Genomic DNA, 24,417 nt, shown 5'->3' on the forward strand with positions numbered 1-24,417 from the left:
CTGTAAGCGGGGCGGCCTACGAACTCCTGTGTGAGTCTGAGCTGAACTTCTACTGATGAAACTGCAAACAATCTTCAGTAAAACTTTTCTTAAATTTTTTATAATTCTGACTCCGGGTCTTCTTTCAAACATCTGGTTCTTGGGTCCTAAACTGTTAACCCCTAACAACATAACCAAGAAAAAAATAAAATAAAAACAGGACATTTTGAACGTTCAGAGAACATTCAGAAATGAAAATTTTAACTTAATGGAAATGTTAGCAAAACTTTCTCAGAACATGTTTTTGTTATCCGGGGAGGTTTCAGATGCAGAGCTTCATCAGAATTACCCACAATCCTGTGCAAACCAGCACTTTACCTTCATCTGCTTCAGATCTTCAATGTTCACCTGATTATCTGCAAACAGAAGAAACGGAAGTAAAGCAGTCAGACCTTCACAAACACAACTCTACACACACACTCCGTCTTTGGGTTTGTGCTGTTTTAAGGTTTTATCATATTGATTTTTTAACAAACAATTACAATGTTTTGGTTTCAACATGAAACGTGATGTGATGTGTTTTAGTGGGAAATAATCTTTTGTCTATCAGGATTTGAATGGATGAGTGTGTGCGTGTGTGTTTGTGTGTGTGTGTGTGTATGAGTGTGTCTCACCGCGTCTGTTCTCAGTGATGTTGTTCTGTGTGGCGTTCACCTCTGAGCTGCTCTGTGGAGTCACGTTGGTCTTCACCTGATTCACTTTCCCCTTCTTATCACTCTTAGAGCTTTCGTTAGGCACGTCTGCGATATCACTCTGCAGCGTGACAACAAACACTCGTCAGGACACACACACACACACACACACACTTACTCACTCTTTCACTCACTCTCTCACTCTCTCATTCACTCTCTCGCTCTCTCTCTCACACACACACACACTCTCACAATCACTCTCTCACTCGCTCTCTCGCTCTCTCTCTCACTCACACACACACACACACACACTCTCACAATCACTCTCTCGCTCTCTCTCTCACTCACACACACACACACACACACAAACTCTCACAATCACTCTCTCACACACACACTTGAGTAGAGCGACCCGACTCTGAACGCACCGTCTCGATACCGAGAGCTCGCATCTGATCGGCTCGTTTCTCTGCAATGGTGAGGAACTTCTTCGGGTCAGAAAGAGCATCAACGATGGCTGGAAAACAATCCGAGACGGAAGATTACAGTCATCAAACACAATCAACACAATATGATTACAGTGATACTGTACATGGTCAATAACCAGCTCATATTTTCATCTAATTACAAAAAAATGCAAACAACTAGAAAAAATCATCTAGTCAGCCTTAGAGAGGCAAAAACCCATAAATAATTCAAATTAAATATTTAAATCTCTTCAGAATGATGTATGAATCGTTTAAAAATGATATATGGTAAAACTTCACAATAAGATCTCATTAGGTAATTAACACATTAACTGTATTTAAAGGTGATTCTCTACAGAAAAAAAAAATATTTTGCTGGTTGAAAGTCTCCTCATATCCTTATAGAAATCACTATGTTAAGCGGTCTAAATGTATTATTATAATTATATATTGTCTGAGGAAGGGCTAGGACCATAAAATGTCCATCATCCACGTTTCATAGTTTGATAGCTCAGGTGCATTAAAAAATCTTAACATGAATTTTTATTAAAGTCCCTGTGGTGTAAATCCAGCTTTTAATGTTGTTTATGTGTCTGTGTGGTGTTTTTAATCTGCTTTAAGACAAACCATGTGTAAATTCATAAGTCGACTCCATTGCTGAGTATTTCCTCCTTAAAACTGCAGTGAACCAAAGACAGTCTCAAAAACACGCTTTGAAATCGCTGGTGTTTCTGACGTCACAAACTACCTTGTAACCAATCAGATCAACGTGTGATCGTCAACCAGTGGATCTCTGAGCTGAGTGAGTGGAGGTGGGGCTCATTTGCATATTCATAGAAACGCGCATACTAAATGAGGCAAGGGTGTCGAGTTACATTCAAGATATTTTAAGGCACTAAGAATATTTTTCAAGGAAAATTCAAGGAAAGGGTTTAAATGAGTTTTAAGGGATTACAATTATTGACTACAGGGGGACTTAAATGTTAAAATCAAGATTAAATAAGATAAATAATGCTTTTGAAGTATTTTTTATTGTTAGTGTAATGTAAACAATGTAAACAATACTAATGTAAACGTATGGAACCTTATTGTAAAGTGTTTCCACATCATTTAAACAACACAAATGAGTCTCTGGAGAAGTGGTGGCGAGTTTCGCCCCCCTGTGATGTCACTTCCTGTGAGTGTCAGAGCGTGACCTGCATGAACTCACCGCCGAAGCCGTCGGGCACGTATGTCTTGAGGACGATGTTGCAGAAGACGGTGGGCAGCGACAGAGGCTTGTTGCCCTCGTTGCGCAGTGAGATGTGCCTGTACCCCGCCTGGAGCCCGTCCAGGGGCAGGATCCGCTGGCCAATCAGCTTGTTGTTATCGTCGTATACGGCGATCCGCAGAACCGCCAGATCCGGCAGGATCACCTGATCACAGAGAGTTCAGATGTTCTGATCACAGGTGAGAGAGAGTTCAGACGCTCAACAGGCGATCTGAGCACACATTCATCAGGAATTAATGAAGCAGCAGGTCAATCACAGAGGCATGATGGGATACGACACGCGACACTCATATCTGCATTGCTGTTCTTACCCCCCCTCCCCCAACAGCACTATACAAGACCTTAGGGAAACCCCCACTGGATGTGTGTCCGTGCGCGTGCGTGTGTGAGAGTGAGTGAGTGTGTGTATGAGAGTGAGTGAGTGTGTGTGTGTGTGTGTGAAAGAGTGAGTGTGAGAGTGAGAGAGTGTCTGTATGAGAGTGTGTGTGAGTGTGAGAGTTCCCTCGTCCCACCGGCTCCACCTTGGCTCCTCCCACCCTCGGCTCCACCACACACCCTCGCCCTGTCGACTCCACCGGGTTCCCTCGTCCCACCGGCTCCCCCTTGGTCAGTCGTCACTCCACCTCTAACACGGACATGCAGATCTTCCGCTACGCGCTGTTCCTACACCCCTACAGCTCCAGCTCGCTCCTCCTTCTCTTCGGCTACGCCTCAGTCCTCCATCAGTCCTCGGCAGCCTGGCTCCTCCTCACACCGTGTCCTAACCAGACGTGATGCGTCACGCAATAAAAGGTATCTTTTCCATGTTAATCAGAGTTTTTGTCCTAACCAGCCGCGATGGCGACACGCGATGATTCTATTTTAGAAACGGTTTCTATCTCTGCGATGTCGCTCCTGGAACAACAACAGAAAGTATGATAATCTGAGGTACTGTTTATGTGCTTTATGTAATATTAAAAGCATCTGTGTGAGTTTGAATATCATTTATATCACTTTTATAGCCATACTGAAAGCAACAACTCACCTCAGATCTTCAAAATAAATAAAAGTGAACAAGAACGTTCAAACTGTCAACTCATTGTTAACAGACACGTGTATTTTATGACGTTTGTTTCAGTTACTCAGTATGTATTTTTAATAATGTTAAAATGGTGTAATATTCATGAATTTGATTATGTACTTATCCATTTTTTTGGGAGCTTGCCAAGAGAGCCCGCCCACGTCTTCTGATTGGCTGTGATTTTTATTGCGTCCCATTGTCACGTCTGGTGTGGACAGACAAATTGTTTGTCGCTGGAATCTTATCTTATCGCGTCTGGTTAGGATACGGTGTCAGACGATCGTCGCCTACGCACCGCCCAGGACTCCTGTGCCAGTGATGTTGCTCTTCTCCATCGGTCGTCCCCTACGCTACCTCGACTCCTCCCTCAACTCGACTCCTCCCTCCCTCGACTCCTCCATTCCTCGACTCCTCCCTCACTCAACTCGACTCCTCCCTCCCTCGACTCCTCCCTCCCTCCCTTAACTCGACTCCTCCCTCCCTCAACTCGACTCTTCTCTCCCTCGACTCCTCCCTCAACTCGACTCCTCCCTCCCTAGACTCCTCCCCCTTGACTCCTCCCTCCCTCAACTCCTCCCTCCCCCGACTCCTCCCTCAACTCGACTGTCAGCACAGTGTCAGACGATCGTCACCTATGCATTGCCAGGACTCCTGTGCCAGTGATGTCGCTCTTCTCCATCGGTTGTCCCCTACACCACCTCGACTCCTCCCTCAACTCGACTCCTCCCTCCCTCAACTCCTCCCCCTTGACTCCTCCCTTCCTCGACTCCTCCCCTTGACTCCTCCCTCCCTCAACTCGACTCCTCTCTCAACTCGACTCCTCCCCCTCAACTCCCCCTCCCTCGACTCCTCCCCCTAAATTCCCCCTCCCTCAACTCCTCCCCCTCCCTCGACTCCTCCCTCAACTCGACTCCTGCCCCTTGACTCCTCCCTCCCTGTCGTCTCTAAGCTCTGGATCTGTTCCGTCGGACGCCCTCATCATCGCCAGGGTCTCATCGTCTGTATTGCACCAACCCCTCATCATCTCCTGTCTTCCCTGTGTCTTCACCTCCGCCTCCTCCATCCCTCCCTCACCTCTGAGTTCTGTCAGTTATCTGGACTTATTCATCTTTAGTTTCACTTTCATGGACTTTCAGTCTGTTTTCATTCATCACATCATGTGTTCCTTTGTTTGATTTTTCCCACCACACTACAGTTGTCATGGTCACTCATCTGATCATCACATCTGTTCGTCATCTCCTCATTATCACTATTTAAGTTCCTCACCTTCACTCTCTTTGCATGCTACACACGCTGTTACTTTCTCTTCGTCGTTGTGGATTACCTGAGTGCTTTCATTAAAGAACAATTTTGTTTATAGAAACCTTTTGGAACTCTCCTCCGTCTTCATCTTCATCCATGTGAGAGTGTGTGTGAGTGTGTGTGCGAGAGCGAGAGGGTGTGTGAGTGTATCTGTGTGAGAGTGAGTGTGTGTGTGAGTGGGTGGGTGTGTGTGAGTGTGTGTGGCACTGCGGCAGTGCTGATTTATGGTCTGTGTCTGTGGTGTCAGTGTCACGGCCGAGAGACTCCAACAACATCCTGCAGCATCAGCACAACGACTGCTCATTACCTGTGTGTGTATGTGTGTGTGTGTGTGTGTGTGTGTGTGTGTGTGTGTTTGAGAGGCGGGTTCATGGGTAATTTTACTCAAACTGTCTTTCATCAACAAAAACAAAAACTGTGTCTCCAGCAAACGCTTCTCAGATGATCTGGAGAACGTTCTGCTCAAACTCTCATCAAACCATCGAACGATCACATGCATCAATGAATCTGATGGCAGGACACTGCACAGGAAGTAAGCTCATATATTCACATGACACTTCCTGTGTATCAATGTCTCCATATACATGATCAGCTTGACAGCGCCACCTACTGGCCAAAGTCTCACAAACAGACAAAAATAATTTCAATTTTAGATTAATGTTGCCCAAGTTCATGTTTTTCTGGCACCTTGTAGAAACTGATGAATCATTTTCAAGCATTATATTGAACTGAATCATGTGCTGTTTTGTTCAATATTCACAGTTGTGTTGATTCAATGAATCACTGTCAAAAAGAATCAACCCCTTTAACTAAAAGAGTCATTGTCCAAACGAACAAATGAAATAAAAACTAAGAATGAACTAAAACCAAACTGATATTGAGAATCTTCTGAACTAGAATCATGAGAAGGATGCGGGACCTTTCTGAAGACAAACGGCTCCTCGTTGTAGTACGGGTTCAGGCCGTTGTTCATCACCATGCGTGTGCGGAACTCTTTCCGGATGGTGTCGGTGGGAAGGCCGTACATGTCCACCTCCACATATGTGCCGATCTTCTTATCCGATAAGAACTGACCCGAGAACACCTGAGGAACGACACGGATATGAACACGTCAGTGACACTGGAGTTCAGATCTGAGAGACACGATACAGTGAGAGTTGGAATGACTCATAATTAAATAGTCAAATGAAATGATTCAGAGCCATGATCTCTACCTTCTTTCAGACACAAATACACACACTGTTACTACTGTACCTTTAAGAAATCTATATGTAAATGAGCGTGAGTGTGTGTGTTACAGTGTGTGTGAGTGGGTGTCCCTGCGTGTCCGTTTGTGTATGTGAGCGTGTGTGTGAATGTATGTCCATGTTTGTGTTTGAGCGTGTGTGTGAGTATGTGTGAGTACGTGTGTGTGTGTGTGTGAGTGTGTAAATATGTGTAATTGTGTGTGAGTGTGTGTATGAGTATGTGTGTGTGAGTGAGTGTGTGAGTATGTGTAAGTGTGTGTGAATATGTGTTGGTGTGTGTGAGTGTGTGTATGTGTGAGTATTAGTAGGTCCGTGTGTGAGTATGTGTGAGTGTATGTGTGTGAGTGTGTGTGTGAGTATGTATGTATGTGTGTGTGTGTGTGTGTATAAGTGTGAGAGTGTGAGTGTGAGAGTGTACAAGTGTGTGTGTGAGTATGTGTTAGTGTGTGTGAGTGAGTGTGTGAGTATGTGTGAGTGTGTATGAGTGTGAATGAGTGTTTTAGTGTGTGAGTGAGTGTGTGTGTGTGTGTGTGTGAGTCACCTGTACGCTGCAGGTAGCTGCTATCACTCCATCCACTGGTGTCTCAGAGAACGGGTCGAACATGCGGTCACCGCGGCGCATGAAGTCTGGCTTCAGCAGGTACCTGAGAGAGAGAGAGAGAGAGAGAGAGAGAGAGAGAGAGAGAGAGAAAGAGAGAAACAGAGAGAGAGAGACACAGAGAGAGAGAGACACAGAGAGAGAGAGACACAGAGAGAGACACAGAGAGAGAGAGAGACACAGAGAGAGACACAGAGAGAGAGAGAGACACATTAGGAGAAGCATCAGTGGCTACGTTTATATATGAGCTCATTTGATCTGATCTACAGTGCAAACAATGATGATTCTCCTCACTGCCTACGTTTACATGCAACCAAATAATCTGTTAGTAATGGGACTGACGGCTCAATCACACTGAAAAGCCTTCATGTAAAAAGCCTTAAACGATCCGATTGAGCTCGATCCGAACGAAATTTCGATCGAATTGAAAGGGGTGGTTTATTCCTTTTCTAATCCGATCGAGAGAACATGTGAACACTTGATCGGATTGAAAACCGAAACTGAAAGGACTGCGCATGTGCGATGACGTTAACTAGCGTTAATGAAGTAGAAATAGCGTAATGATGTAGAAATAGTGTAATGAACGTAGAAATAGCGTAATGAACGTTGAAATAGCGTAATGACGTAGAAATAATGTAATGACGTAGCATAATGACTTTGAAATAGCGTAATGACTTTGAAATAGCATAATGACGTAGAAATAGCGTAAATGAACGTTGAAATAGCGTAATGACGTAGAAATAATGTAATGACGTAGCATAATGACTTTGAAATAGCGTAATGACATTAAAATAGCATAATGACGTAGAAATAGCGTAATGATGTAGAAATAGCGTAGTGACATAGAAATAGCGTAATGAAGTTGAAATAGCGTAATGACGTTGAAATAGCGTAATGACGTAGGAATAGAGTAATGACGTAGAAATAGCGTAATGACGTAGTGTAATGACGTAAAAATAGTGTAATGACGTAGAAATAGCATAATGATGTTGAAATAGCGTAATGAAGTAGAAATAGTGTAATGACGTTGAAATAGCGTAGACGTAGAAATAGTGTAATGAAGTTGAAATAGCGTAATGAAGTTGAAATAGCGTAATGAACGTAGAAATAGCGTAATGTAGAAATAGCGTAATGATGTTGAAATAGCGTAATGAACGTAGAAATAGTGTAATGATGTAGAAATAGCGTAATGACGTTGAAATAGCGTAACGACGTAGAAATAGCGTAATGATGTAGAAATAGCGTAATGATGTAGAAATAGCATAGAAATAGCGTAATGAAGTTGAAATAGCGTGATGACGTTGAAATAGCGTAATGACGTAGAAATAGCGTAATGACGTAGAAATAGCGTAATGACGTAGAAATAGCATAGAAATAGCGTAATGATGTAGAAATAGCGTAATGATGTAGAAATAGCATAGAAATAGCGTAATGATGTAAAAATAGCGTCATGGCGTTGAAATAGCGTCATGACGTTGAAATAGCGTAATGACGTAGAAATAGCGTAATGACGTAGAAATAGCATAGAAATAGCGTAATGAAGTTGAAATAGCGTAATGACGTAGAAATAGCGTAATGACGTAGAAATAGCATAGAAATAGCGTAATGAAGTTGAAATAGCGTAATGACGTAGAAATAGCGTAATGACGTAGCGTAATGACGTAGAAATAGCGTAATGACGTAGAAATAGCATAGAAATAGCGTAATCATGTAGAAATAGCGTAATGACGTAGCGTAATGACGTAGAAATAGCATAGAAATAGCGGAATGAAGTTGAAATAGCGTGATGACGTAGAAATAGCATAGAAATAGCATAATGACTTAGTGTAATGACATTGAAATAGCATAATGACGTAGAAATAGCGTAATGACGTACAAATAGCGTAATGAAGTTGAAATAGCGTAATGACGTTGAAATAGCATAATGACGTAGAAATAGCATAGAAATAGCGTAATGAAGTTGAAATAGCGTAATGATGTAGAAATAGCGTAATGACGTAGAAATAGCCTAATGACGTAGCGCAATGACATTGAAATAGCGCAATGACGTAGAAATAGCGTAATAACGTAGAAATAGCATAGAAATAGCGCAATGAAGTTGAAATAGCGTAATGACATAGAAATAGCGTAATGAAGTTGAAATAGCGTAATGATGTAGAAATAGCGTAATGACGTAGAAATAGCAAAATGGCGCTGAAAAAGCATAATGACGTAGAAATAGCGCAATGACGTTGAAATAGCGCAATGACGTAGAAATAGCAAAATGGCGCTGAAATATCGTAATGTCGTAGAAATAGAGTAATGACGTGTGACGCGCTGAACGAGCTGTTCTCCTGTTGAATAAAGTGTGGTATAAACGAGTGTCTCGTCCTCCTATAATCCTCCTCTCTCTGCGTGTGTGGAGTGGAGCAGGACAACGGCCCTCCTGCTTCAGACTCTCACACACACACGACTGGTTTTGGCCATTTTTACTGTGTGATCAATATAAGCAGCGGCACAACGGTTCATATGATCATTATCTCCAAATTATGACCAGAAATGCATCAATATTAAGTCTGCTGTTTAAAACAAATAAAGATGTAGGAGAATAGTTATTATGCGCAGACATCAGGAAACTCTGTATATTCGTGCAGTGTGCGCTTGTCAAAAAATATATTCTGATTTGAAGCTTGTGACATATAAACACACACATCAACCCGATCACATGTTTAGCTTTCATGTAAACACTACAATCAGATTCATCAATCAGAATGAATTCAGTCCGACTGAAACAGAAGCGGTGCATGTAAACACAGTGACTGACAGGAGAGAGAGTCTTTCTGACTCCTTCACTCAGAGCTGCGCCTCTAGGCCAGATATTAATTATTTTTTGATTAATTGCTCAAAAGAAGATTAATGATCCGAGCTCTTTCCATTACACAATCTCTCTCTCACACACACACACACACACACACACACACACACTGGTACTAACGGGACATTAAGGCGCTGTGATGCTGACACTCATAATCCCACACGAGTGTTCGGCCTCAGGCTGGATTTCTCCATGAGGATCTCTGCGCGAGGGCCGATATTAGCGAGCGCTCATTTGCGCTAATGTTGCTAACGCCGCCGGCTGCAGCTAATGCGATGTGACAGTTTAATTGATGATCTGCAGCGGGAAACACACACTCACCCGCATGCGCCGTTGTACTCGAACTTGCCCTGGTTCAGCTGCATGCCCAGATCTGCAACACAGGAGAAATGCATCACAAGCATGCGTGTGTGTGTGTGTGTGTGTGTGTGTCTGTGCTGCATTACAGAGGGAAACACTGCGTTTCTTAGACCTGATATTTTTATTTTGATCTTGTTATTAATTAAAGTCACCATGAAATCAAAATGGAATATTCCTGTATTCATTATTATTGTGTCTTGAATCAGAATAAGTTCCTCTTCAGCATCTCTTCTCTTCTCTGATGATGTGGGCGGGGCAACCTGTCACTCACATGAGATCAGCCAATAGCAAACCACAACCATCCAATCATCCAATCAATTCCCCACAGACGCAATCAAGCCCCGCCCACATGTGTTCTCGTTCCAGAAGCGTTTCTCACAATAGAGAAGAAAAGACTAGAGCAACTTCTGTTTCATGATGACTTTAAATCATAAGCTTGCAAGTTTCAGTCAGTCAGTGTTATGCCTATACAGTCAAACCAAAAATTATTCAGACACCAGATATAATTTTTGATATTGTTTCACTAGTGTGATCAGGACACTTTAGTTCATTTCTGTACGTGAGGAGAGCAGAATAAAGTAAACTGTGACATATTACACCCAAATATTCTTCATTCAGTGACTACCAGTGACATTAATAAACATTTGGGAGCAAAAATGATTCGGACACTTTGAGCTGATCATGTTCTGCTGAAGTGTGTTTTGTCTTTAATTGCTAATGCTCTTTTTACACACAGACTGAACAACATGAAGCATTGCTTGGTGATTGGTTGAGCTAAACTGGTATTATCTAATTGTGTAGTTAAATTTAACAGCTGACAGATATTCAACATAATTCATGTGTGAGACAGTCTAACAGAAGGACGGACAAAACCAGTCAAATATCCACTGAGTTCATAACTCTGAGTTCTGCTCATATTTATTACCATTATAGTGAATAAACTGTGATAATGCGAGAAATGTTGAAGATGCCTGAATACATTTTGGTTTGACTGTACATGCACATTATAAAAGCACTATAATCCAATATAAATTAAAAATGTTCTGTCCGCACACCTGTGACGAGTTCTGTAACGCTGGGAATTATGAACAGTCACTGTTGTAAAAAACATGAGTTTATCTGTGCAAAACCTGTGATGATGCGAGAGTGATTCCCAGGGTGAACCTGACGTGATGCTGAGTTTTAAAACACACAGTCTAGTTGGATATTATATTTAATATTAGTTTATGTCCATCAGAAGATGTGGTGTACCGGGAGTCTGGTAGTTGAGAGACACCATCTGGCATCCGGCGTTCCAGAAGATCTGAGGCATGTAATTGCTGGAGTCCACGCGTCCTCCTTTAGGATAGATGCGGCTCATCTGACGCTTGTTGTAGCTGCGCGTCTGCGCTCAGGAAAACACACTCTCTCACAGACACACACACACACTCTCTCACACACACACACACACACCGGGGTATTTTTAACCGGGACAGCAGGAGAAGCTTCCCCGAGGAAACACGAGGATCACGGCAGAACGAGCTTCTTTAAAGCAGTTCAAACGTGCGTTTAGCCCGACGGGACGGACCTCAGGGGAAACACACACACACACGCACGCACGCACGCACACACACACACACACACATCTACAGGAAATCGGATGATCCACTCATTATTAGAAGATATTAGTTATCAAGACACACACTCACTCACTCACATACTCTCACAAACAAACACACACACACACAAACACTCAAAAAAACACACAAACACACTCAAAAACACACACACAAACACACTTACACATACTCTCTCACTCACTCACTCACACACACACAAACACACTCAAAACACACTCACACACAAACACACTCACACACACAACACACTCAAAAACACACTCACACACACAAACACACTCACACACTCAAAAACACACTCACACACACACACACACGCACGCACACACACATCTACAGGAAATCGGATGATCCACTCATTATTAGAAGATATTAGTTATCAAGACACACACTCACTCACATACTCTCACAAACAAACACACACACACACACACACTCAAAAACACACACAAACACACTCAAAAACATACACACAAACACACTTACACATACTCTCTCTCTCTCTCTCACTCACTCACTCACACACACACACACACACACAAACACACTCAAAAACACACTCACACACAAACACACTCACACACACAACACACTCAAAAACACACTCACACACACAAACACACTCACACACTCAAAAACACACTCACACACACACACACACGCACGCACGCACGCACGCACGCACGCACACACACAGTGTGTTAAAGGATACTTCACGAACTCGATGGCGTTGGTCTTCAGGTACCCCAGACCCACAGACTCGTTGAAGGACGACATGTTGTGATGGATGTTTCTCTCTGAGTGAAGCATAAACACACAGGCATTAAAACATGATTCTGAACACAGATCACGAGTTCCTGTCAAACATACGTGTGTCACACACACACACACACACACACACGATAAACTGTGTCTTATGCGTGTTAATCTGAGTTCTGTCCTGACCAGCACACCTGTGTTTCCTACAGCGCGTCATGGCGCTTGCAACACCAACATCACGGGTTCGATTCCCAGAGAAAGCAAGAAACGCATTCCTGTGAACCACAGTGAGGGATTCTGGGATGGTTTCTTCACGTGCCGTCTGACAGCTCATCATGTCATCAGCTCAACTCTTAAAGAGTTTAAGTTGAGTTTGTGTAACTTTAATAGCCATAATGATAATTTACCTCAGATCTTAAACGGAAATGAAACCGGAACGTCCAAACTGTGAAGAAATACGAGTTTATGACAAAGTTACTGAGTGTGTTTTTTTTTTTCATTTTTGAAAAGGTGTAAGGTTTCATTTTTATTAGTTTGAGTAAATGATGATCGACATGCAAAACTGTCAATATTATTCTTATTTGTATCATTAGAAGCACAAGTTGTAATTGCTGCCAAACGTGATGATTATGTCTGTTTAAACTGAATACCTGACGATAATAACGAACCACATATTAATATTACAGCTGTTTATTACATGGCTCTGTGGAATGCTTGATTCTGATTGGTCGATTGCTCCATCCGGTATATTATTCCCAGATAACAACAGAACACAGAAACACCAGCTCTTCCGGGTCACTGAAGTCATCAGCGCTACACACTTGCTAGGAACGGGTTTTCTTTGTGGAAGTTTTACATTTGGTGAGCTAATAAAATATTAAAACTCAGTCAAATCAATATTTTGCATACAGTTATTTAATTATGCCATCCAGCATCGTGGACTCGCTCTCTCGTTTCAAACAAACGCTGCGGCGGCCATTTCGTGTCTATTGTTTTCTTATAATCTGTTGGATTATAAGATACAAACAGGTATGACTGTAAAACAGTTTAATCTGAAATCAATATCTCTGATCCATATCCACAGTGGCACACCTGAAAATAGATGCAATTTATTAAGTCTTAATAAAAATGTTTTTCTAAACTTGCCCTATTTTTTACTTACAATATTTGTTCATTTAAAATTTTATTTAATTTTTAAATTATTATCGTTAAAAAAATATCTGCCGACATTCGGACTGCCAACCAATCCGCAAACAGCGCTGACTTTGTGCTGTTGAGACTCTCACAGCCTCATGAGGAGAAATGGAAACAAATGCGCGCAGTTCACACAAAGAATCTTAACATACAGCGGTAAAAATTAATGTGGAGTTTTTATATTTATAACATATGCTATGAATACCATCACAACTGAAAATGTGCCACTGATTTCATATGACAGTTCAATAAACAAGTAATTAATATCACGTCACTTACATTTTAGACACAATATTGACTGTTTTTGTTCTATTTGAGCAGCGAAAATAGTTCCAAACAAAGATCACATCAGAACCACAGCGCATCTCAACACACAACCGTGTTTCATTACTGAACGATTCAGCGCTTTGAACGAATCGTTTGAATAAATAACTCAATCACTCGCTCATTAAGACGGTCACCTGCTGCCACCTACTGGTGGTTTAGTTTCATTTAAAAGTATCATTCTTTCCAATATTTCATATTGGAAATCTGACAATAAATGTGGCACACAGTTTTTCTTCTGCACACCCAGAGACTCGTTCTGGCTACGCTAGTGCTCTAATCTCCATAATTATTTATGTGTTGAAATGCTGTGTAATAAGTGATATGACTGTATACCGTATCTCTTAAATGTTCGTCTAGTTTGATCTCGCCGCTGAAACTGCTCTCTCAGAAGCTCTGCGTTTAAAGAGCTGATAAAATATTTCAACTCAGATCAATATTTCATGTCTAATTATTTACTTATGTGGCAAGTAGCCGTGTAATAAGCGGAATAATGTACATCCAGCCGGTTATCTCAGAATAAACCCCCTTCAGGTGTGTGTGTGTGAGTGTGTGTGTGTGTGTGTCTGTGTACTGACCCTCGGCGACCTCGAAGCCCTGGAACTTGACGGGCTGAGCGTAGTTCACCATGGCCGACAGATACGGGTGGATGTTAGTCGTCGCTCCTTCATATTTATACGAGGCGATGAGCTGTTGTTCAGCATCTGTGTCTTCAGCCGCTTCTACAGCCTGAACACACACACACACACACACACGTCTCTGCAGTTATGATCGGCATCATCATTCACACGTCTGAGATTACATTCAATTACAATTTTGATTAATTTTGATTCAGTACTGATTCAGATACAGAACATATATATACAGGACTGTCAGTCGCTACATTTCTGTAATATTACAGCTTACAGTTTGAAGTTTCACGTAAGGTTTTTATAGTAAAGTTATAATACTAACTTTTTAATTACATTCTTATGTTTCTACTCTAATTAGTTGTAATATAAACATTAAAATGGTGACGGATTTATTCACACATATTAAACACTGAAGGACAGATCTAGTAAAATATAATGAACATGTGATCTAGTGCATGTGTGTCTCAGAAGCTCCTCTCTAGAGTTATTCTGTTGAGCTTGTTCACTGAAAGGCTTTTCTGAGGTAAATGTGACGTTACGTGACAACATAGTTCTCCCGCTGCTTTAGTGACGGGTGAAACACTGATTGATGGATTACATGAGACATGATTGATTTCAGGAAGTTGTTGTGAATCTTTCAATATTCCTTCTGATGTTCATTGATGTTTATTTGCTGCTGTAACTAGTAGTAAAGAGGAAGAGATGATCGGTTCATCGGTCACACACATTAAACACACACACATTTACTGACTGAATTTACTGATGAAACTCACAGGATTTGAAATGGAGACTTTGTTTCATATCAAAAGTATCAAAAATTACTGTGATGACTAGCGTGTGTTTCAGACTAGCGTGTTTCAGACTAGCGTGTGTTTCAGACTAGCGTGTGTTTCAGACTAGCGTGTGATTCAGACACGTGTGTTTCAGACTAGCGTGTTTCAGACTTGCGTGTGATTCAGACACGTGTGTTTAAGACTAGCGTGTTTCAGACTAGCGTGTGATTCAGACACGTGTGTTTCAGACTAGCGTGTTTCAGACTTGCGTGTGATTCAGACACGTGTGTTTAAGACTAGCGTGTTTCAGACTAGCGTGTGATTCAGACACGTGTGTTTAAGACTAGCGTGTTTCAGACTAGCGTGTGATGCAGACTAGTGTGCGTTTCAGACACGTGTGTGTTTCAGACTAGCGTGTTTCAGACTAGCGTGCTATTCAGACACGCATATTTCAGACTAGCGTGTGATGCAGACTAGCGTGCGTTTCAGACACATGTGCGCTTCAGACTTGCGTGATTCAGACTTCCGTGTGATTCAGATTAGCGTGTGATTCAGACACGTGTGTGTTTCAGACTAGCATGTTTCAGACTAGCGTGTGATGCAGACTAGCGTGTGTTTCAGACTAGCGTGCTATTCAGACACGCATATTTCAGACTAGCGTGTGATGCAGACTAGCGTGCGTTTCAGACACGTGTTTCAGACTTGCGTGTGATTCAGATTAGCGTGATTCAGACTAGCGTGTTTCAGACTAGCGTGTTTCAGACTAGCATGGTTCAGACTAGCGTGCGTTTCAGACTAGTGTGTGTTTCAGACTAGCGTGTGTTTCAGACTAGCGTGTTTCAGACCGATCAAACGTGTTCAGCGCCGCACCTTCTTCTTGTTGTCGATGTCGGAAGCTTCAGACATGTCGGTGACGTCAGTGATTTCTGAGATCTCGGTGACGTCGTCCTCTGTGATCTGAAACACAGAGATGATGTAAGAGTATGGAAGGCCACATGGGTCATAATTCGCCATTAACACAACAGCGTATTTTGCGGCGTTTTAGACGAAAAGACACCGCAAAATACACATTCTGTAGTACAAGTGGCGTAAATTATGATGTTTTCACCACAGAACAGACAAGCTACTGTAGCTCGACACACTTCAATACTGTGGTGATTTTAATGGTGGTTCTGCGGTGAAAACGCCGTAAGTTACGCTGCTCCGGATCCGCTGATGAACTTGTCCTGATCCGCTCACCTTCTTCCTGATGCTGTTGTCCCGTCCCTCGGGATCGCTGGGATCCTCCGACAGTGTCTGAGAGATGATGGGCTTTACGTCTGAGTTCAGCTCTTTACCATCCAGCGCTAGAGAGAGAGAAAGAGAGAGATTAATCAATCATGATTAATGTGTGTGTGAGTCTGTATGTGTGTGGGTGTGTGTTTACCGCTGTCCAGATCTTCATCATTCTCATCTTCTCCTGCTTGTATGCTCATCTCTCCAGCCTCCATGTGCTTCTTAAACGACTCCAGCTGCTCTGTAACACACAATAATCAGTCACATAATCATTCATGAGTCACATGATCATTCATGACAGTCACATGATCATTCATGACAGTCACATGCATCAGCTTCAACAATAGGCTTGTTTGAGATGTGCATCATGTAGCGGAGAGTAGGCGCTGCAGTGAGAGGAGTGGAAACAGTGCAGCAAGACGGACAGATCACTGAACCTCTCTCTTCTCCCAGTGGATCTGACACCTGCGAGATCAGGGTGATATCGCGGGACTCACGCTCGTGCACTAAGTTCTGTTGCTTTTATATGAAAATAAATATAATGAACAAGACACCTAGGGCCCTATTTTAACGATCTAAGCGCATGGTCTAAAGCGCACTTAGGGCGTCCGAATCCACTTTTGCTAGTTTATCGATGGGAAAAATGGTCGGTGCTCCCGGCGCTGGTCTAAAAGGGTTGTCCCTATTCTCTTAATGAGTCATGGGTGTGTTTTGGGATTTACGTGCGTTAAACCAATCAGGGTCTCATCTCCCATTTCCTTTAAATTCCAGTTGCACTCGCGCCATGACGGATTCGCTATTTACATGACAGACTTTGATAGTGGAAAGACCGAATGCGTCTCCAGAGCGCAAGCAGACCATCTACGGGACAAGCCGGATTCACCATATCTTTATGGACACAATAATAATCTTTTACATGGTAATCCTTTTATTTAAAATATTTGGCATGTTTGTGTGCCGCTGTGCGTCCTTGTGTGTGTAATAAGCAGAGTGTGTGTAATAAGCAGAGTGTGTGTAATAAGCAGAGTGTGTGTAATAAGCAGAGTGTAGTGCGTTGTGGACCCGCCTAAAGGCGCACATTACTAACGCGCTCTTTAAATAACAAACAAATATATTGCGCCATGACTTTAGTCCAGGTCTCAGTTGGTCAATGGCTCAGTCTATTTCTGTTGCCTTAAAATAGCAACGCGCCAACAATGTGCCAGAACACACCTCGTTCTCAGACCAGCAGCTCATGGGCGCACAGATGGGCGCAAATACATTTGCTATTTAAACAACGTGGCACAGGACGTGAAAATGAAAACTGCGTCGGGCTGAAAAGATGTTGCGCCGGGTGTAAGATAAGGCCCTTAAAGTACTTGTTATTAAATTCCATTCCAAATACGTGTTTATCAATAATTTTTACTTTAATAAAGACATATGTGTATATATATTTTTTTTTATAAAAGGACATCACATAACCCATATAGAGATCACACTGTCAGAAAGTTTGGGAATATTCTCTCATAATTTATACACATAAAAACATGATATCAGAGTTTTAAAATCAAACATTTTAAAAGAGAACAATACATCACGGTTGTTTAAACCAATGAGCATTAAGCTGTGTCGTCAGCAAGTCGTTTCCCATGGTGCTTTTGATCATCAGTCGGTGGACAGCGACTGCAGAATCCGACGCGGCCGCCTTGCGCTCGCTAGAGTCAGCATGACATCAGAGCCAGGCGGACCGCACTCGGACACACTCCGAACCGGCATCTCGCAGTGATCACCGGTGATCGGCTCTGCACAGATTCTGCTCATCTCAAACAAGCCTAAAGTTTGTCAAAGGGGCTCGTGATGACATGAGGCTGATATGAATACAGAAAACACTAATCACACTTTAGTATGCAAATATCACAATGACATCACTCCCTTTAACCCTGCAAGTTATGATAATAATGTTTTTATTTTGGAGGGATATTGGTGAAATTCTGTAAACTTCTGATGATGGAAATCATGCAAATGTAAATTAAGTGAACCGTGTGCACATTATATTCCACATGTGTGTTAAACTCGCATCATTTACTGTGAACCGACACGCTCTGAAAACATGCCGTTATCATGAACAGAGTATCAAAATTTCATCTTTAATTGTGATTAATGTGCGCCGTGTTGGTTTGACTTCAGTGTTAAACTGGCGTTAATGACGTACTCTGCTCCACCTCAGGCTTCAGACGCTTGTTTTTGATGAGGATCTTGCGTTTGAGGTCGTTGGGCGACGGCAGCTGCTGCCCCGCTTCAATCTGAAACACAACATCAACACATTCAGCCGGCAGTGTGTGTGGAGGAGTGTGTGTGTGTGTGTGAGTGGGGAGGAGTGTGTGTCTGTGAGGAGGAGTGTGTGTGTGTGTGTCTGTGAGGAGGAGTGTGTTTGTGTGTGTGTTTTTGTGTGGTGTGTGTGTGTGGAGGAGTGTGCGTGTGTGAGGAGGAGTGTGTGTGTGTGTGTGTCTGTGAGGAGGAGTGTGTGTGTGTGTGTGTCTGTGAGGAGGAGTGTGTTTGTGTGTGTGTTTTTGTGTGGTGTGTCTGTGAGGAGGAGTGTGTGTGTGTGTGTGTCTGTGAGGAGGAGTGTGTTTGTGTGTGTGTTTTTGTGTGGTGTGTGTGTGTGTGTGTGTGTGTGTGTGTGGAAGAGGAGTGAGTGAGTGCATGTGTGTGATCTCAGAATAAACCCCCTTCAGGTAGGTGTGTGTGTGTGTGTGTGTGTGTGTGTGTGTGTGTGTGTGTGTGTGTGTGTGTGTGTGAAAACAGGAGCTCACGTACTGGGAATCCCTCCAGCGGCTGCTTGAGTAACAGCTCTCCAAAGATCTCCTCACAGTATCTGGCCATCTTATACTGCTGCGGTTTACTGCAACACACACACACACACACACACACACACACACACACACACAGCTGTGAGCACTGCCGCTCGTCCACAAACACACACACACACACACCGGACGCTCTTTACCTGCAGTGGTTCTCAAAGGACAGAATAACAGGATAATCAGACGTTGTGAACGCTGTTTCCTTTATGGCTTGAATTACGTCCTGTTACACAAACACACAAACACACAAACAGCACATCAGACTCACAGAAAAGCAGATTATGTCACCATGTACTGCTGAACAAAAACATTTCACTGCAATCATCATTTAGTTATTATTCCTGGAAATTCAATCAAAAAGCGGTTTCTATATTAAATGAAGATGCCTGGGAAATATAATTTTATTTGGATCTTGATGAACTCAAAGCAAAAGATCAGATGATTCAGATCAAATGAATGAATCACATTATGAACAAACTAAAGACTCAAAACAGCCTAACTAATATTTTTTTATATGCATACAGAAATTATTATCATCAAGGCTTTACTGGTATACTACTATACTGATATACTGATACACTGATATACTACTATACTGATATACTACTATACTGATACACTGATATACTACTATACTGATATACTGATATACTGATATACTACTATACTGATATACTACTATACTGATATACTACTATACTGATACACTGATATACTACTATACTGATATACTACTATACTGATATACTACTATACTGATATACTACTATACTGATACACTGATACACTGATATACTACTATACTGATATACTACTATACTGATACACTGATATACTACTATACTGATACACTGATATACTACTATACTGATATACTACTATACTGATACACTGATATACTACTATACTGATACACTGATATACTACTATACTGATATACTACTATACTGATATACTACTATACTGATACACTGATATACTACTATACTGATATACTACTATACTGATATACTGATATACTACTATACTGATATACTGATATACTACTATACTGATATACTGATATACTGATATACTACTATACTGATATACTGATACACTGATATACTACTATACTGATATACTGATACACTGATATACTACTATACTGATATACTGATATACTACTATACTGATATACTACTATACTGATACACTGATATACTACTATACTGATATACTGATATACTGATATACTACTATACTGATATACTGATACACTGATATACTACTATACTGATATACTGATATACTACTATACTGATATACTACTATACTGATATACTACTATACCGATACACTGATATACTACTATACTGATATACTGATATACTACTATACTGATACACTGATATACTACTATACTGATATACTGATACACTGATATACTACTATACTGATATACTGATATACTACTATACTGATATACTACTATACTGATACACTGATATACTACTATACTGATATACTACTATACTGATACACTACTATACTGATATACTGATATACTACTATACTGATATACTGATACACTACTATACTGATATACTGATATACTACTATACTGATATACTACTATACTGATATACTACTATACCGATACACTGATATACTACTATACTGATATACTGATATACTACTATACTGATACACTGATATACTACTATACTGATATACTGATACACTGATATACTACTATACTGATATACTGATATACTACTATACTGATATACTACTATACTGATACACTGATATACTACTATACTGATATACTACTATACTGACACACTACTATACTGATATACTGATATACTACTATACTGATATACTGATACACTACTATACTGATATACTGATATACTACTATACTGATATACTACTATACTGATATACTGATATACTACTATACTGATACACTGATATACTACTATACTGATACACTACTATACTGATATACTGATATACTACTATACTGATATACTGATATACTGATATACTACTATACTGATATACTGATATACTGATACACTGATATACTACTATACTGATATACTGATATACTGATACACAACTATACTGATATACTGATACACTGATATACTACTATACTGATATACTGATATACTACTATACTGATATACTACTATACTGATACACTGATATACTACTATACTGATATACTGATATACTACTATACTGATACACTGATATACTACTATACTGATATACTGATATACTACTATACTGATACACTACTATACTGATATACTGATATACTACTATACTGATATACTGATACACTACTATACTGATATACTGATATACTACTATACTGATATACTACTATACTGATATACTGATATACTACTATACTGATACACTGATATACTACTATGCTGATATACTGATATACTACTATACTGATACACTACTATACTGATATACTGATATACTACTATACTGATACACTACTATACTGATATACTGATATACTACTATACTGATATACTACTATACTGATATACTGATATACTACTATACTGATATACTGATATACTACTATACTGATATACTGATATACTACTATACTGATATACTACTATACTGATATACTACTATACTGATATACTGATATACTACTATACTGATACACTACTATACTGATATACTGATATACTACTATACTGATATACTGATATACTACTATACTGATATACTACTATACTGATATACTGATACACTACTATACTGATATACTGATATACTACTATACTGATATACTGATATACTACTATACTGATATACTACTATACTGATATACTGATACACTACTATACTGATATACTGATATACTACCATACTGATATACTGATATACTACTATACTGATATACTGATATACTACTATACTGATATACTGTTATACTACTATACTGATACACTACTATACTGATATACTGATATACTACTATACTGATATACTGATATACTACTATACTGATATACTGATATACTACTATACTGATATACTGATATACTACTATACTGATACACTACTATACTGATATACTGATATACTACTATACTGATATACTACTATACTGATATACTGATATACTACTATACTGATATATTGATATACTACTATACTGATATACTGATATACTACTATACTGATATACTACTATACTGATATACTGATATACTGATATACTACTATACTGATATACTACTATACTGATACACTGATATACTGATATACTACTATACTGATATACTACTATACTGATACACTGATATACTACTATACTGATATACTACTATACTGATATACTACTATACTGATACACTGATATACTGATATACTACTATACTGATATACTACTATACTGATACACTGATATACTACTATACTGATATACTACTATACTGATATACTACTGTTACGACCTCAGTGTGGGTCATATTGTGTGGGTTTGGTTGTCTTTTGTTATTTGTTTTGTAGGTTGGAGTTGGAGTGAGTGACGTCATGATGACTGATGGTTTACACCTGTGCTAGAGCTGATGCCGGCAAACAAATGCAGCTCCCTTCAGTCGTGACGGGGTGCTCTCCCCTCGTGCCATTTTGTTGTCGTCTTAGTTGTTGTTTTGTTTCCGTTTTGGTCTAACCTATTACTTTAACTTTAATAAATGTTATTCCTTTTTGCATATTATTTTAACGTGTCATCTCCTTCTTTGTCGCGGCTTGCGAGCCGGCCGTGACAAATGGGGGCTCGTCCGGGATCTGAACCCGGGACCTCTCGGGGGGGTGTTATGGGGGGGGGGGGTGTTACGACCTCAGTGTGGGTCATATTGTGTGGGTTTGGTTGTCTTTTGTTATTTGTTTCTGGGTTAGAGGGAGTGGCCGTCTATTTGGACGATGTAGTAGTGTTCAGTGATTCATGGGAGCAGCACTTGAAGCATATCGCAGACCTGTTCTCTCATTTTGAAGAGGCTGGCCTGACCGTCAATCTGGCTAAATGCGAGTTTGCCAAGGCCACGGTGACTTACTTAGGTAAGGTAGTTGGACAAGGATGTGTGCGACCAGTTCGGGCCAAGGTTGAGGCCATTGATCAATTTCCTTCTCCTACTAATAAGAAGGAGTTGATGCGGTTTTTGGGGTTAGTAGGGTACTATCGGGGATTTTGCAGGAATTTTTCTACGGTGGTAGCCCCCCTCACTGATCTGTTGAAAGCAAAAGCAGCTTTTGTTTGGACAGCTGCCTGTCAGGTTACTGATATACTGATATACTACTATACTGATACACTACTATACTGATACACTGATATACTACTATACTGATATACTACTATACTGATATACTGATATACTACTATACTGATACACTGATATACTACTATACTGATATACTGATATACTACTATACTGATATACTACTATACTGATATACTGATATACTACTATACTGATACACTGATATACTACTATACTGATATACTACTATACTGATATACTGATATACTACTATACTGATACACTACTATACTGATATACTGATATACTACTATACTGATATACTACTATACTGATATACTGATATACTACTATACTGATACACTGATATACTACTATACTGATATACTGATATACTACTATACTGATATACTGATATACTACTATACTGATACACTGATACACTGATATACTGATATACTACTATACTGATATACTACTATACTGATACACTGATATACTACTATACTGATATACTACTATACTGATATACTGATATACTACTATACTGATATACTACTATACTGATATACTGATACACTGATATACTACTATACTGATACACTGATATACTACTATACTGATATACTACTATACTGATATACTGATATACTACTATACTGATACACTGATATACTACTATACTGATATACTACTATACTGATATACTGATACACTACTATACTGATATACTGATATACTACTATACTGATATACTACTATACTGATATACTGATACACTGATATACTACTACACCGATACACTGATATACTACTATACTGATATACTGATATACTGATATACTACTATACTGATATACTGATACACTGATATACT

At 40.2% G+C, this 24,417-nt stretch overlaps 1 protein-coding gene across 8 annotated transcripts in view; it reads right to left on the bottom strand.

The window, feature by feature from the left end:
* The window catches only part of plcb4b (phospholipase C, beta 4b), a 103,518-nt gene that overhangs the window by 13,396 nt on the left and 65,705 nt on the right, over positions 1 to 24,417 (bottom strand). For all 8 annotated transcript variants that reach the window (XR_014603330.1, XM_084090225.1, XM_084090221.1 and 5 more), the window contains 16 exons: positions 19,392 to 19,471; positions 19,202 to 19,286; positions 18,597 to 18,687; positions 16,557 to 16,646; positions 16,370 to 16,476; positions 16,001 to 16,087; positions 14,304 to 14,454; positions 12,161 to 12,245; positions 11,081 to 11,205; positions 9,791 to 9,842; positions 6,559 to 6,661; positions 5,690 to 5,854; positions 2,349 to 2,553; positions 1,100 to 1,188; positions 654 to 792; positions 358 to 395 (listed from right to left, as the gene is read on the bottom strand). Coding sequence is in view for 7 of the 8 variants with exons in the window: in XM_084090225.1 (XP_083946351.1) it covers positions 358 to 395; positions 654 to 792; positions 1,100 to 1,188; positions 2,349 to 2,553; positions 5,690 to 5,854; positions 6,559 to 6,661; positions 9,791 to 9,842; positions 11,081 to 11,205; positions 12,161 to 12,245; positions 14,304 to 14,454; positions 16,001 to 16,087; positions 16,370 to 16,476; positions 16,557 to 16,646; positions 18,597 to 18,687; positions 19,202 to 19,286; positions 19,392 to 19,471 (1,692 nt within the window). In the remaining variant the exon portion in view is untranslated. The remainder of the gene's footprint in view (positions 1 to 357; positions 396 to 653; positions 793 to 1,099; positions 1,189 to 2,348; positions 2,554 to 5,689; positions 5,855 to 6,558; positions 6,662 to 9,790; positions 9,843 to 11,080; positions 11,206 to 12,160; positions 12,246 to 14,303; positions 14,455 to 16,000; positions 16,088 to 16,369; positions 16,477 to 16,556; positions 16,647 to 18,596; positions 18,688 to 19,201; positions 19,287 to 19,391; positions 19,472 to 24,417) is intronic.

This window comes from Abramis brama, assembly GCF_963993115.1.
Source record: "Abramis brama genome assembly, chromosome: 18".
Lineage (NCBI taxonomy): Eukaryota > Metazoa > Chordata > Actinopteri > Cypriniformes > Leuciscidae > Abramis > Abramis brama.